This window comes from Cottoperca gobio, chromosome 10 (assembly GCF_900634415.1).
Source record: "Cottoperca gobio chromosome 10, fCotGob3.1, whole genome shotgun sequence".
NCBI classification, from domain to species: Eukaryota; Metazoa; Chordata; class Actinopteri; order Perciformes; family Bovichtidae; genus Cottoperca; species Cottoperca gobio.
In genome coordinates, this window is record NC_041364.1 from 18,609,976 (window position 1) to 18,625,032 (window position 15,057).

Consider the following 15,057-nt stretch of genomic DNA (forward strand, 5'->3'; position numbering starts at 1 on the left):
TTATCAATCTAGATTGTTTTGGTGTGAGATATCGGCCATAGAGATGTCCGCCTTCTCTGGAATATAATGGAACTAGATGGTCAACAAAGATATCTCAGGAACGCCCTCAGAGAGTTTCTTCAAATTTGGCACAAACGTCCACTGACTAGATTTTGATGGTCAAAGGTCAACCTCACAAAACTTGTGTTTGGCTATAACTCAATAATGTATATGCCAATTATGCCAATTTCACATATATTTATCATGGGATGAAGTGATGACATTTTGGACAGACATGGATGTAAACTGCAACTTGACCAAATCACCATATACAGTATAAATTCATGGACAAGAGGCTCGAGCTCACTCATTGGCAGGTGTAGTTCCGTAGAAAGAAAGTAGTTCCTACATGAAACTGCTCACAACCAGCTCTGTGGATTATCTTGAGTAACCAGGTCATGACTTCTGGAAAGTGACATTACAGTTGAGTTTTTCAAATATATTTTTTTTCAGCACCACAAGCAAAAGTGCCATCTAGTTCCATTATATCCAAGAGAAGGCAGAAATCTCTACAGCAGATATCTCAAACAGTAGGAAACTCACACTATAACAATCTAGAGTGAACTGTCCCTTTTAAGCATGTCTCTTGTAAAAAAGAAAATACTTGTGAAGGGAATAAAGCAAGATAGAAAGAAATAAGATAGAGAGCTCATGAGAGGAGCTCTCACTGTGAATGCCCAAATGAAACTTTCTAATTTGAAAGAATCAAAGATTATCAAAATATTAAATGGAAGAATGGAAGAAGTAGGGGGTAGCTTTTGTTTGCATTCCTTGCCATTCTTACACCAGCACCTCATCATTGATCTCTCAGATGGTCTGACAGACTGCATGGACCCAGACTGCTGCATCCAGAGTCCATGTCAGAACAGCCCGCTGTGTCGCGGCTCCCGGGACCCTCTCCTGGTCATCCAGCAGAACCCCATGTCCCAGCCGCGCGTCCGCTCCTTCTACGACCGCGTCAAGATGCTCGTCGGAAGGGACAGCACCCATATCCTCCCGGGGGAAAACCCGTTCAACTCGAGGTATGGTAACACAAACACACATTAATATTCGTATCCATAGCACTTAGTTCTTTAGTTGGACATACATTTGACATATACTAAAAGATAACAAGCAATGCAGGATGAGAACTAGGAAAATGCATGTATGTGATGTTCATGATTGCCAATAATGTTAAAAAGAACGATGCCTGTGAGATTGCATGTTAGAGAATATCACCACTTTGATGCTCTTCCGAAGGTTTGACATTTATGCGAATAAATGTATGGCATAAAAGAAATTGCCGAACTTTCGATTCAATGACACAAATATCAAACAGACTTCAGAATGGTTCACAGAGCCAGCCAAGTCCTTAACAACTCCCAGAGCCAAAGCAGACCGAGCCAAGATTTCCCCGTAGATTTAGTAGAGATGTGGTGCTAATTCTTGTCTGCATACATTTACACACGCCGACATCAGAGGTTTCAAAGGAAAGAGCTCATCAAAGTGATGTTATAGTTATTCTATACGTATCAGTTCTCTAGGGAACACAGTCATACAAAAACATACGCACATACCCGACATTGTCACGGTTTGTATACACGATTGACGTGAGCTAATCTAGATGGCGGAGGTTGCTGATTGTTTCTAATTAATGAGGGGTGGAAGACCGGGGCAATGAATGGGCAAATTGGATGATTGAAAGATAGCGAGATTAATCAAACCAGATGATGGATGGTTAGGAAGATTGAGTTGATAGATTGACTATTGCTCTCTCACTCTGTCTCTTCTGTCTTCTTCCAGTTTGGCATCTCTAATCCGGGGTCAGGTGTTGACTACAGATGGAACCCCTCTGGTGGGGGTGAACGTGTCTTTTGTCAACTATCCCCACTACGGATACACGCTGACACGGCAGGATGGAATGTATGTACAACAGCTACCCAGCACTCCTTGCTGAAACTACCTCACCACATAAACTGTATTATTAGATTAGATTAGAGTAGATTAGATTAGATTAGATTAGATTAGATTAGATTAGATTAAATTATATTAGATTAGATTAGATTAGATTAGAGTAGATTAGATTAGATTAGAAAACTGTCATGATCCCATGAGAAATCTGGGCTGTTGCAGCCACAGATAATTAGATACAGCAAAGAAAGGGGATTTTGAATAAGAGCAGAGGAAATGTATTTACAACACTACTGGGAGTCAAAACTCAATCTCCTAAGTGAAAATATATTAATAAAAATGATAACGTAGGAAAATTAAATGAAAACAATGGGAGAAATGTGCAAGAAAATACTCAAACACTATATATCATGCAATAAAATGTACCAGTCAAGTGTTTGAGAATTATTAAGGATGTAAGACTTAATTTCCATAGTAATTAATGTCAGGTTGTATCATTTTACAACAATAGAAGTTTCACTGGAAATAAACATGTTGCAATATTGGAAACAAAATGAAAGAAATCTTTAAAGCACAAGTGAAAAGCAACCTTGAAATTGGATTTTTAAGCACCACGCTTACCTTTCGAACACATTTGTTAACTCACCTGACATGTCTTTCCATTTCTCCTGCAGGAACTAAACTTTCTGGGGAGTTTTAAGCTGCTTTAATTTAACTTTTCTGTCAAGTTATATTGAATTTAAGTCTGACTGACATCCGCAACATGTTATTTCAAATTTTGATCCATTGATTCTTTAGACTGACCTCCACTCATTAAATGTGCAATTTCTGTGTTTCCTGTCTCAGGTTCTTTTAAGCACCCGTTTCCTTCTTCTTATCTACTTTTTCTTTTGCAGTATTTTCTTCCAGTTAGGCTGAGCTGGCGCTGAAACATCTGAACTTCTTGTAACATTTAATTAACCTTGTATTTCAGAGGCAGTTGCTAACCAGTTTCACGGACTTGTGACTTGAATGAACATGTTCTGATGTCCCTGTCTGACCTTGTTTAGTTCTGATGAGTGCTATTTTCTTCCAGTTGTTAGAGACCACAGCAGTTCCAGACACTTACAAAGCTCTGGCCATTTTCTGTTGCAAACACACGATACTACCTTTTTCTGTGCTAATCATCTACAGCTGTTCATCATCATTAGAGACAAAAGGTTAAAGAACATCTATTTAACCTCGTATACACTGAGACCAGTGTTCTTGCATTGTGCTATTTATATTTCAGACCTTAAAGTGTTGTGTGTTGTAAAAGTTTGTCGTACCATGACGCACTTTAAAACATCTATTTCAGGTGTATTTCTGTTGATGAATTAAAGCAGTGGAGTAAATATTATATTCCAAGAAACAAACACTGACAGTGTATGAGTCCAAATGATCGTCCACCACAGCACGTCCCCATCTGTACCTCATTCCCATCCTCTTCTTGCAAACCTCTCCAGGTTTGACCTGATAGCTAATGGTGGTGCATCTCTGACTCTGCGGTTCGAGCGCGCCCCCTTCCTGAGCCAGGAGCGCACCGTGTGGCTGCCCTGGAGCCAGTTTTATGCTATGGACACTCTGGTGCTTAAGACAGAAGAGAACACGATCCCGGGCTGTGACCTGAGCGGCTTCGTCAGGCCTGACCCTCTTGTGATTGCATCCCCTCTCTCCTCCTTCTTCAGCTCCAAGCCAGGGGAGAAACCCATCATACCGGAGACACAGGTGCAGTACCACTGACCTCTGGCAGCCGGCTAATCTCCCTTCTGGTTCCCTCGCTCTCTTCCCGCTCTCCTATATGCCTGTCTCCTGTTGGCTCTCTTTTCTCCTTTCGCTTCCATAGCTTACCCCCCCCCTCCCCTCCCCTCCCCACACCCCCCATGTGTTCCCCTCTTTCTATTTCTATTTCTTTATTTCTTCCATTGTTTTTTCCCCTTTTTTGTCCTTCAGCCGTCAGTGGAAGCGTGACCCCCATTACTCCCTCTCTCTCTAATCCCACCTAATCCCTCTCTCCTGTCATCTTCTCTCTTTGTCTTCCAGGTGCTGCATGAGCAGATCGAGGTGCCTGGCTCGAGTCTAAAGCTGTGCTACCTAAGCTCCAGGACTCAGGGTTACCGCTCACTGCTCAAGGTGACCATGACTCCAGCCGTGGTGTCCATGGGTCTGCTGAAGGTTCACCTCATGGTAGCAGTGGAGGGCCACCTCTTCCAGAAGTGGTTCCACGCCTCACCCAATTTGGCATACACCTACATCTGGGATAAGACCGACGCATATGGGCAGAGGGTCTACGGGCTTTCTCAAGCTGTTGGTAAGTGGAAGCAAGGGCGGATTATGAGACAATGGGGCTCTGGACACAGACATGCAAAAGGCCCCCCCCCACCTCTCCTACATAGGAGCAAGACAAACAGACTTTAAAGTTATTTAGCCTCTTATTGTTTTGTGTCTCTTTATATTCGTTATGCATCTCTCTGTGTTTTTGTTTCTCTTTGTGGTCAGGTTGTGTCTGTCTGTGGTAATTTGTGTCTCTTTGTATTGTCTTTGTGTCTCTTTTTGGTCATTTTGTGTTTCTTTGTATTTATTTTTTGTCACTTTGTAAATGTTTTGGTCTTTTTGTAGTTATTTTTTGTCTGTGGTTGTTTGGCATCTCTTTGTAGTTGTTTTGTCTCTTTGAGGTCGTTTTATGTTTCTTTGTAGTCATTTTGAGTCTCTTCCTGGTATTTGTCTCTTTGAGTGACATTTTGTAGGGGGGCACGGACACTTTGGGCCCCTGGGCCTGTGCCCGGTAGGCCCATTCAGTAATCCATCCATAAGTGGAAGAGATGGACGGAAGAGAAGCTGTGTTGAGTGTTTGGATTTTTTTTTTCTTCCAGTAGAGTAGAAACTTTACCAGTTAGGCAATGACAGAGGGAGAGAGGGCTAATTAGGCACCCTGAAGAAGAGATAATACACCAGAAACCTGGCCTCTATCCCCAGTATAGTCACAGTTAAGTGCTCCTTTTTTTTTTTCATACGTCTATTTCTCATTGAAGCCGCGTTTGGTTCAGTCAGCCAGCCGTAACTGTGGTGAAGGGTTATTAGCCATCAGGGTGAGTTAGCAGTTAGCTGCTGGAGCAGCAAGCAGGAGTCCAGGGGAGCCTCAGTGCTATTACATTCTGCTGTCACAGTCACTCACACATGCTGTCAGCCAAACTCTGCTGTCAGGCCACAGATGCAGTGGACATCTGGGGCTTCAGTGCGGACTAAAATTCATGAGGGACACACTGTTTGGGATATCACATTCACTCAAAGATTGCATAGAGTAACTGTACATTTGACGTTTCTCAAACATTATAAAGCATGTACACGGTTAATGATTAGGTTATATTTTACTAAAGGTGGATGCAGACGCAGGTATACTACATTATTGTTTGCAGTGACGCTGAAAAGGTGCTGGCAACGGCATTCTCACTCTGACTCAAGTGGGAGTTAATGTGTTAACACATGTGTTGGAACACAACAATACATGCATGCACACATACAGTACAGAATACGTATGCATACACGCAAACACAGTCCCGAGTAGTTTTCACATCAAAACTTAACAAATGTTCCTTATTTGTACATTTAGCCAAATCAACTGAGACTCTGCCATGTGCATCATGATAGGAGCAGCAGCAGAGTTCTCACCGTGGCAACCGGGCAATTTGTCCAATTAACAAGGTTTTTAATTGATTTAAAAGCATTGTTAGCAGTGTTAGTTAGGTGTGAGTGCAGGTTTCAGTACAGGTGATAACTAGCTTCTCTGTGCCGGTTTCACAACTTGAATTTGGGAAGTTATGCTACAATTAAGTTTTGCATAGCATCTCTTCCTCTGTTCCTTGTCTATGTTTCTCTTGTATTTCCTTTTTTTTCATCACTTGCGTTGTCACCTCTTTTTTACCACTATTTCTCTCGACTCTACCCTCTCTTATATGTAGTGTCAGTGGGCTACGAGTACGAGTCCTGTGCCAGCCTCATCCTCTGGGAGAAGAGGACAGCCATTCTGCAAGGCTACGAACTGGATCCCACCAGCCTGGGTGGCTGGTCACTTGACAAGCATCATATACTCAACACACGCAGCAGTACGTGCATATTTCCTCACAAATTAGCACAGACTTCTCCTGTTTTTTACCCTATTTTCCTTCTAGTTTATATTTAGCCAGTCCCCCGTGTGTAACATGTTTACAGTACTGTATATCTCACTAAACTTGCTATTGTCTTGGGGAGGAGGTAGACTACACTGTGTGCTTCCTGTGATTCACAGCAAGTTGCCAGGAGCCTCTTTTTACCTGTCAGTGAGGATTTTCACAGAAGGAGTTTGTGTTGTCTCACCTAGTTTGACTCTCTTATCCACTAGCGCCAGCCCTACTGAGTAAACATGTGAAACACCACCGACCATTCACAGCAGCTTCTAAAACAGAGGCAGGGGGTCAGGGTATGGGGGGGGTGGGGTCAGAGATACGTTTTCTAGAAACTGATTTGAAGCGAGGGGGAGTCCTTTTTGCATCTACCATACCATTATCTACAAAAAGCATGGAAATATAAATGGGCTGCTGCAGCAATGTTCACCTGCTGTGACAATCAATGTAGCCTACTAATGCTAACGGAACACACAAGTAAACACATGCCAGTAAAACAGCTTTGGTTGCATCCTTGTGCTTTTGTTCTTAATAACAAAACAGATGTTGTGAGATTCATTTATTATCGAGACTAAGAGCCTACAGCCATGTTTGCAGCTGAATGCTAACATGCTCACTCTGACAATGCTAACATGCTAGCTTTAGCAAGTGTAATGTTTACCATCTTAGTTGTTTTAGCGTGCTAACATTTGCCCATTAGCACTTAAGAAGTAGCCTGCATAGGATGACGGGAATGTCATTAGTTTAGTATTCGACAAATAGGCCTACACATTTTGACCTGATGATAGCACTTGACAAAGAGCTGCAGTTATTAGAGGGGGACATAGCTATCAAGATATTTTACCCACTTACACAAATGTTAACCTCATAGTGTGTGCAAGATTAAAGTTCAGGGGACCATCAAAGTTAGTAGATTTAATCCTCTGGGGACCATGACTATCAAATTGCTGAGATATGAGACACATCTTCTGTTGCAACTGAGAATGTTACCAAAGATCCTCTAATTGAAATAATAATCCTAAATCTACTTGTGTTTCTCTCCACCATCTCTCCTGTCCAGGCATCCTTCACAAGGGAAGTGGTGAGAACATCTTTGTCACCGAGCAGCCCCCGGTAGTCACCAGCGTCATGGGAAACGGACGGAGGCGCAGTATCTCCTGTCCCAGCTGTAACGGCCTGGCAGACGGCAACAAGCTGCTGGCACCGGTCGCCTTGGCAATGGGAATCGATGGCAGCATCTATGTCGGGGATCTGAACTTTGTGCGCAGGGTCTATCCATCTATGAACACAACTGGTATCCTGGAATTAAGGTAACAGAATAATCAATTGGGAAGCTGATTAGGATATAAAAGGTGTTTTGATGGATACAAGAAGGGCTGGTTAGGTTCAAGTGAGATGGCAGTATATGCAGAAGGGGAAATACTAGATTTAGTTTTCAGTACATTGAACATGTAGGATTGGATCCTGCACTGGGGGATGGCACTGTACTAGATACCATTTCTACAGGGTGTTTTTACCCATGGCTAAATGTTGCTGTTCACACCACAGCCAGCTTTGTGTTGCTCTCTGTAGGTTACTGTGTGAATTAACATTTGTTTTGTCTTGCTTCCTTCCTTGCAGGAACAAAGATTTCAGACACAGGTAACATCCTTACGACGATTAATGGAAAGTTAACAACAATAGCAAAAGTGCTTAAAATATCAAATCAAGCTATTCACTGACGTAATAATCACATGTTTCTCTCCTCAGTAACAACCCAACCCATAAGTACTTCCTGGCAGTGGATCCAGTATCTGGGGCTCTGTTCATCTCAGACACCAACTCCCGCAGAATTTACCGCGTACGCTCATTGACGGGAGGCCGCCTGCTGTCGGACAATGCAGAGGTAGTGGCTGGGACCGGGGAGCAGTGCCTGCCCTTTGATGAGCGCTGCGGTGATGGAGGCAAAGCCACTGAAGCTACACTTATGAGCCCCAAAGGTGAGCCACTGAAAATACGTCTCGAAAATTAATTATGTAGATGATTGAATAATCGTTTAAGACAATTATCAAGCAAAAATGTTGGCTTTCTCCAAATTCCTCATTATAAAATGCAAGTTTGCTGCTTTTCTCTGTTTTATATCACTTTAAATTGAAAGTATTTGTGTAATAAATCTAATGTTGTTTGGACATAACAAGACATTTAAAGATGCCACCCTTGAGCTGTGGGAAATTGTGACATTTTATTGACTTAATTTATGAGGAAACTAGTCATTAGTTTTAGCTATAGGGAAGTGCAATAATAGTAGCCAATAACCTTTATATTTGGTCATGATTACAGAACCACAATTACACTATCGTAATGTGTTGCATTTAGGTGAAGTCTTTAGATTGTCATGTTCAGATGATGATCTGCTATTAGCTATTAAAAAAACAAACTATGTTTTACCTTTATTTTTTTTACAATGTGCCCATCTCGTGACTCAACTAAAGCAGAGCAGACACAGAAGGAGGTTATAAACCAGGTTAATGTTAAACTTATTAATGGAATTATTTTTGTGGATCGTTGGATGTTAGAACATTGTGACACCAAACTGTCAAGGATGTCACTCTGTCACATTTCCTGCCTGTGACACAAGTGTGTGCATGTAGGGCTGCAGATATTAGTACATATATACAGTACGTGTGAGTGTTTATGAGACACTGATTGACTCTTACCTGTCCCAGGCAAAGTCAGCCAGTACACATCAGCTTGCCCTCTCTCTACCGGTTCCTTCTTTGTCTTCCTCTCTCTCTCTCTCTCTCTCTCTCTCTCTCTCTCTCTCTCTCTCTCTCTCTCTCACTCTCTCATTTATACTGTGCCCTTCGCTGTATCCTCCATCTGTTGTGCATCTTAGTGCGTCTGGAAGTTATTTCGGGGCACAGTTGCCTCGAACAAATACACCTGTCTGAATGCCTGCTGCCTGTTAGGCCGACAAGGCTGACACAACACCACAGGTAAATGATAAAAAAGAGAAACAAGGCAGAAACAAATGAAAGGTAGAAAAGGTGGTGGGGTGGGGGCGACAACAAAGGAAGCAGGGAGGGGAAACCGAGGAAGGAAGTAGAGTGCAACACATCACTTGCTTTTCTGAAGAATCTGCTTGCAGTCTGCATTTGCCCTCTGGGAGGAGCATGAGTTCGGCTCCGCATCCTGATGACTCATCCCAAAACTAACACTTCTCTAACAGTTCAATGCCCCTTCCATCACTTTGTTCAGTCTTATTCGATGAAGCATTGAGCAATTCAGCTGTCAGGGCTGCTATCCGTTTTCAGTCAGTGGAAAGAGTGAAGTTTAATTGACTTAAAATGTCCCTGGGTTGCCCCGCAGCGTTTGAGTTATGAGTCGTCACTCATGGTGTTCATCTCTGCTTTGACAGGTATCGCAGTGGATAAAAATGGGCTGATGTACTTTGTGGATGCCACCATGATCCGTAAGGTGGACCAGAACGGCATCATCTCCACTTTGCTGGGGGCCAACGATCTGACTGCCGTGCGGCCGCTGAGCTGTGACTCCAGCATGGACGTCAGCCAGGTAAGCCGGTTATCGGAGGGAAGTGCAGGAGACACGAGAGGTGATGGTGAGATAGATGATGATCCAACGGACCTGTGAGTGCTGAGCTATGACGATTGTGTGGACGCGGGCCAGCCAGGAGGTCAGGGAGGGATTGATTTAGGGAAGGATTAAAGAGTCCATGGATAAATTAATGGATCAGAAGAGAGTGAGGACCGCAGACACTTAAAACAATGAAGAAGAGACTTGTGTGAACCTTGGCGTCCCTTCAAAACGCCTACCTCAGCATAGATATTATCTCATGTATAACTTTTGTTTCTGCCTACTAGGTGCGTCTTGAGTGGCCCACGGACCTAGCAGTGAACCCCATGGACAACTCTCTCTATATCCTGGAAAACAATGTGATCCTACGCATCACTGAGAACCACCAGGTCTGTACCACAAGGCTGGATCGCCCCTGCAACACCCTTAGGGTGGCTTTGACAGGATTAAGTCCCAATTAGGCTTTCTCAAGCCAATTTAGAAGTAAAAGTTCAAATTCTAACACTGTTTCCAAAGTTTTACAGTCGTGGTAAGGTTACTGATTAATTAGCTCTTGGAATATTATACTTTTTGGAGTCTTACTTCCTGATGGAAAGTCTCATCGATCAAGTTTCGAGATGATAACTTCTCTGCGTTTTTACAAATTATTATCAGTTTGATCATAGACATTATCTGTCGTTGGCTACAGGTGAGCATCATCGCGGGTCGTCCCATGCATTGTCAAGTGCCGGGTATCGACTACAGTCTCAGTAAGCTGGCTATACATGCGGCCCTGGAGAGCGCCACAGCCATCGCCCTGTCCCACACGGGCATCCTCTACATCGCTGAGACGGATGAGAAAAAGATCAACAGAGTTAGACAGGTATGAGATGGAGAAGTGCTGTACAACGTTGTTTCAGCTGTGTGGTTGTTATAGAATTAATTTGTTAGTCTAAATGTATTTTGTTGGCGAGCAAAACTGACAGCACAGCTGGTCCTGCTGCGTGGGTGTTTTTTTAAAGATATTCTGAGATTGTTTCAGTTCGGGCACTTTAATGTGGTCTTTTTCATTCCTCTGTTTTGATATTTCAAAATGAATTGTGCTTTTGGTGATCCATTTTCTTTCATTGCATGGTGACTTTTTTTTCTTTTCCAAAATCAACATTAACTGCTTTTCCTCTTCCATTTTTCTGTCCCTGCATCTTTCTTAGGTGAGCACTAATGGAGAAATCTCTCTCCTGGCTGGCGTCGCCTCCGACTGCGACTGCAAGAATGACGTCAACTGCAACTGCTTCTACGGCGATGACGGCTACGCCCCCGACGCCGGCTTGAACTCCCCCACTTCCCTGGCGGTGTCTCCTGATGGGACGCTCTTCATCGCAGACCTCAACAACATACGCATCAGAGCAGTGCGAGCCAACAGGCCCGGCTCCGCCGTCTCAACTGTGGGGTACGGAGGATCTGCGCAGTATGAGGTCGCATCGCCAAGAGAACAAGAGCTGTATGTCTTCAACGGGGAGGGGCTTCACATCCAGACAATTAGCTTAGTGACTGGGGAGCCACTTTACAACTTCACCTATGGTGCTGACGGGGAGCTGACAATGCTGGTGGATAACTGCAACAACACAGTAAAGGTGAGAAGGGACGGCCAGGGCCAGGGAGGAGGGGCCGGCCTGCTCAGGCTCGTGCTGCTGCCTGAGAATCAAGTGGTGATGCTGGGACTGGATCCCACGGGAGGGCTACGTAGCGTGTCAGCCCTGGGCCAGGAGGTGGCTCTGATGGGCTACAGTGCCAACACAGGCCTCCTGTCTACCAAAGCCGATGAGACTGGATGGACCACGTTTTACCAGTGAGTGTTTGTTATACCGTGTTAATGTGTGTTTGTATTATTTCTAACACTTTTCACTACATGTCTGAAATACAAAATGAATGAGTTTCACAGGTTTTATGTTCACCATGTTTTTTTCCCTTCCCAATTATTCATCCGACAGCTCACACAGTGTGCTGCTGCCCCCCAGTGTTAGCTTTTATAACTGCAGCCAGGGCCCTCTCAAGATGACTTGTTATGTTCCTTAGAGCTGCAACAATTAGTCGAGTAATAGATTAGTAGAGAAACAGAAAAATAAATCCGCAACTATTTTAACAATCGATCAAGTGTTGATTGCAAAAATGGAAGAATGCAAAATTCTCTCTTTTATATCATATTAAGCTGAATATCTTTGGGTGTTGGACTGAAAAAAACAAGATATGTGAAGACTTCACCTTGCACTCTGAGAAACTGGAATGGACACTTCACTATTTTCTGATATTTTTAGACCAAATGATTAATCGATAAATTTAGAAAAAGATGGACAGATGAATCAATAGTTGCAGCCCTAATGTTCTTCTCCGGCAGTGTGTGTGTGTGTTTGTGTGGGCTCAAGAAATATATGCAGTACAAATATGAAAGTGTCTTTCCCACGCCAATCACCCTCACAGCAATGCTCCCATCTCCCAGGTACGACAGCGAGGGTCGCCTGACCAACGTCACGTACCCCACGGGCATGGTGACGAGCCTCCACCGCGAGATTGAGCGATCCATCAACATCGACATCGAGAGCTCCAGCAGAGACGACGATGTCACCGTCATCACCAACCTGTCCTCCGTTGAAGCCTCATACACTGTTGTGCAAGGTAGAGAGGCACACTCAGCAGCACATACGGGACAGTGGAAAAATGAGCTGGTCATGAATTTTTAAATACTTCAGAAATTGCAGAGGATGTGGCACGAAGGTCGACAAATGCTTTCCTCTAGTCCTCAATGTAGGGCAATATAAATCAATCGATTCATATGATATTAATTACTTATAGAGCAGCCGAGAAAGTTAAAGTGGGTCTGTTTATATGTCGTCAAAGCTTTGGCAGACTCTTAGTATTCAAAAACATACGATGGTGAATATGCACCGGCCTGCCGACTCGAAAGATCTTGTAATTTTCACTCAGCTATATGCATGCTTCCCTTCCCACAACCAGCCCTCTCCTTGTCATGGAATAAAATTACCAATATATAGTTGTTAATCCCAGCTGGGATTATCCTGCTTTTGAATATCATCACAGCAAAATTCATTAACTCATGCAGAGTGAATCCCCCTCATCCCTCAAGCTTTCTCCTCACACACACATATACAGACGTGACTACATACACCCCCGACTTCTTCCCCATGATCCCTGAGCTTATTTGGTCTTTTTAAAGGAGGAAGGAGGAGAAAGCAAATATATTTTCCTTGACCAGTGGCGTTACAGAAGTGTAAGTACGCAGACTGCGGGCTGTAAAAGTGTGAAGGCCTCGGAGAAAATAAGTTGTAGACGTATTCAGTGAGTCCACCTGCGTTGCGGGAGGAAAAGGGGAGAGTTGTTCACAGAGCTGTAAGTCATTTAAGGTTTCCACCGCACTGTGTGGGTTTCAGCACAGCTCTCTGCTGACATACTCACTTAACCATCTCCCTCACTTTCCGCTCTTTCTCACTCTCTTCATTAACTCCTGCACAGTGAATTCTCGTTGGCCCTCGAGCTCTCATTTCTTCCTCTCTCTCTCTCTCTCCCTCTACCTCGCTTCTGTTTTATTACGAGGTCGTTCAGACAGAGAGAGCAGAGAAGATTTATCTAAAGGCTGTTGCTGCCAAGTCAATGGAAAAAGCTTCACTTGTCTGTTTGAGGCATTGTTAAAAATGTGCCTGGAGCTTTATTACAAATTGGCCTTATGGATTACTGTCATTTATGGCAGAGCTTCAAAGAGAGACACCATCTGATCCCTTAACCTTTTGTAAATGAAATAAAATAAAAGAAATCTGCATCTGCATCTGCCAGATATTTCTGAGCAGAAAACAATTTTATCTTACTCTCAATCACATCGCTGTGATCAGGACGCCTGTTTTCAGACATCTGAGGGAACATTTTGCTCAGCATTAGGCATGGGCTTATCTGTTTCCATTCTTGTGTCTGTGATTGAGTCATTAAACTGTAGAGATAGGGGGGTTGTAGAGAGAATCAGTTTAGCCTGACTATTGTTATTCAAAATATTTTAGAGTCAGGTCCATAAATATTTTATGGGCATCATCTGGTTTTTACTGACATGAGCTTCACAGCTTAAGATTTGTCTTTCTAGTAAACTAAATGTTTCAGGCAGAAGTGCTTATATAGGCAAAACTGTTATACTCTAAAAGCTATTTTAAAGGGATAGTTTGAATGTTTTGAATTGAGGTTTTATGAGGTCCATAGTCAGTATGTTACCTACAGTAGATGGCAGTCGGCACACATCCAGTTTGGACAAACAGACCTGAGTGCCGGCACTTAAGCTAACCAGTTTTTTAGCCACCTAAAAAAAATACTAAAATACGTTTTGTTGCCTCATCAGTACATTGCTTAACTTCCGTGCCATATCTCCCATCTGTTTGTCCAAACGGGGGGCGTGCCGACCGCCATTTAATACAATGACTATGATACCTCAGACAACACCACTTCAAGAAATCCTAACTATTCCGTTAATATAATTTCCATGTGTCAATAACTGATTTTCTTACAACGTGGATGTTCTGTTAGACGCTGCTAGGCCAAGGCCAGAAGTCATCTGGTCCCCCTAGTGGCTGCTTTCCTTGCCTCCCTTATACCTGTCTGTCTCCCCCTACAGACCAGGTTAGGAACAGCTACCAGCTGTGCAACAATGGGACACTGAGAGTGATGTATGCCAATGGTATGGGCATGAGCTTTCACACCGAGCCCCACCTCCTGGCAGGCTCTGTCAGCCCTACGATTGGTCGCAGGAACATCACCCTGCCCACTGACAACGGCCTCAACTCCATTGAATGGCGTCTGCGCAAGGAGCAGACCAAGGGCAAAGTCACCGTGTTTGGGAGGAAGCTTAGAGTGAGTTGACTTTTTAAATTGTGCCGTTGTTTGAAATTAATAAAAACATTTCCTGAAATAAACCTCTCCTTTTTTCCCTTTTCTTTAGGCCCATGGACGCAATCTTCTCTCCATTGACTTTGACCGCAACACGCGCACAGAGAAGATTTACGACGACCACCGGAAGTTCACGCTGCGCATCATGTACGATGCACAGGGCCGGCCAGCTATGTGGTTGCCCAGCAGCAGCCTGGCAGTGGTGAATGTGTCGTACTCTACCACTGGACAGCTTGTCGGGCTTCAGAGGGGCAGCATGAGCGAGAAGACCGAATTTGACACACAGGGACGCATCCTAGTCTCGTTCTTTCGTGGACGGGAAGGTGTGGAGCTACAGCTACCTTGACAAAGTAAGAAGCATTTTATTCACATTGTCATCTAGGTATCAAATCTTATCAAGGCAATTGCAAGAACGACTAGCAATTTGGATTGAGAGAGAATTGAGTGAAGTAACATATAA

General features: G+C 43.6%; 1 protein-coding gene across 1 annotated transcript in view; it reads left to right on the forward strand.

Annotated features, from left to right (window-relative positions):
* Positions 1-15,057, forward strand: part of tenm2a (teneurin transmembrane protein 2a) — a 160,163-nt gene that overhangs the window by 137,948 nt on the left and 7,158 nt on the right. The window contains 16 exon segments of the mRNA XM_029440926.1: positions 851-1,061; positions 1,822-1,941; positions 3,414-3,675; positions 3,991-4,258; positions 5,907-6,050; positions 7,168-7,417; positions 7,728-7,748; positions 7,857-8,086; positions 9,505-9,659; positions 9,968-10,069; positions 10,369-10,542; positions 10,871-11,508; positions 12,157-12,332; positions 14,326-14,561; positions 14,650-14,895; positions 14,897-14,947. Of these exon segments, the coding sequence (XP_029296786.1) occupies positions 851-1,061; positions 1,822-1,941; positions 3,414-3,675; positions 3,991-4,258; positions 5,907-6,050; positions 7,168-7,417; positions 7,728-7,748; positions 7,857-8,086; positions 9,505-9,659; positions 9,968-10,069; positions 10,369-10,542; positions 10,871-11,508; positions 12,157-12,332; positions 14,326-14,561; positions 14,650-14,895; positions 14,897-14,947 (3,284 nt within the window).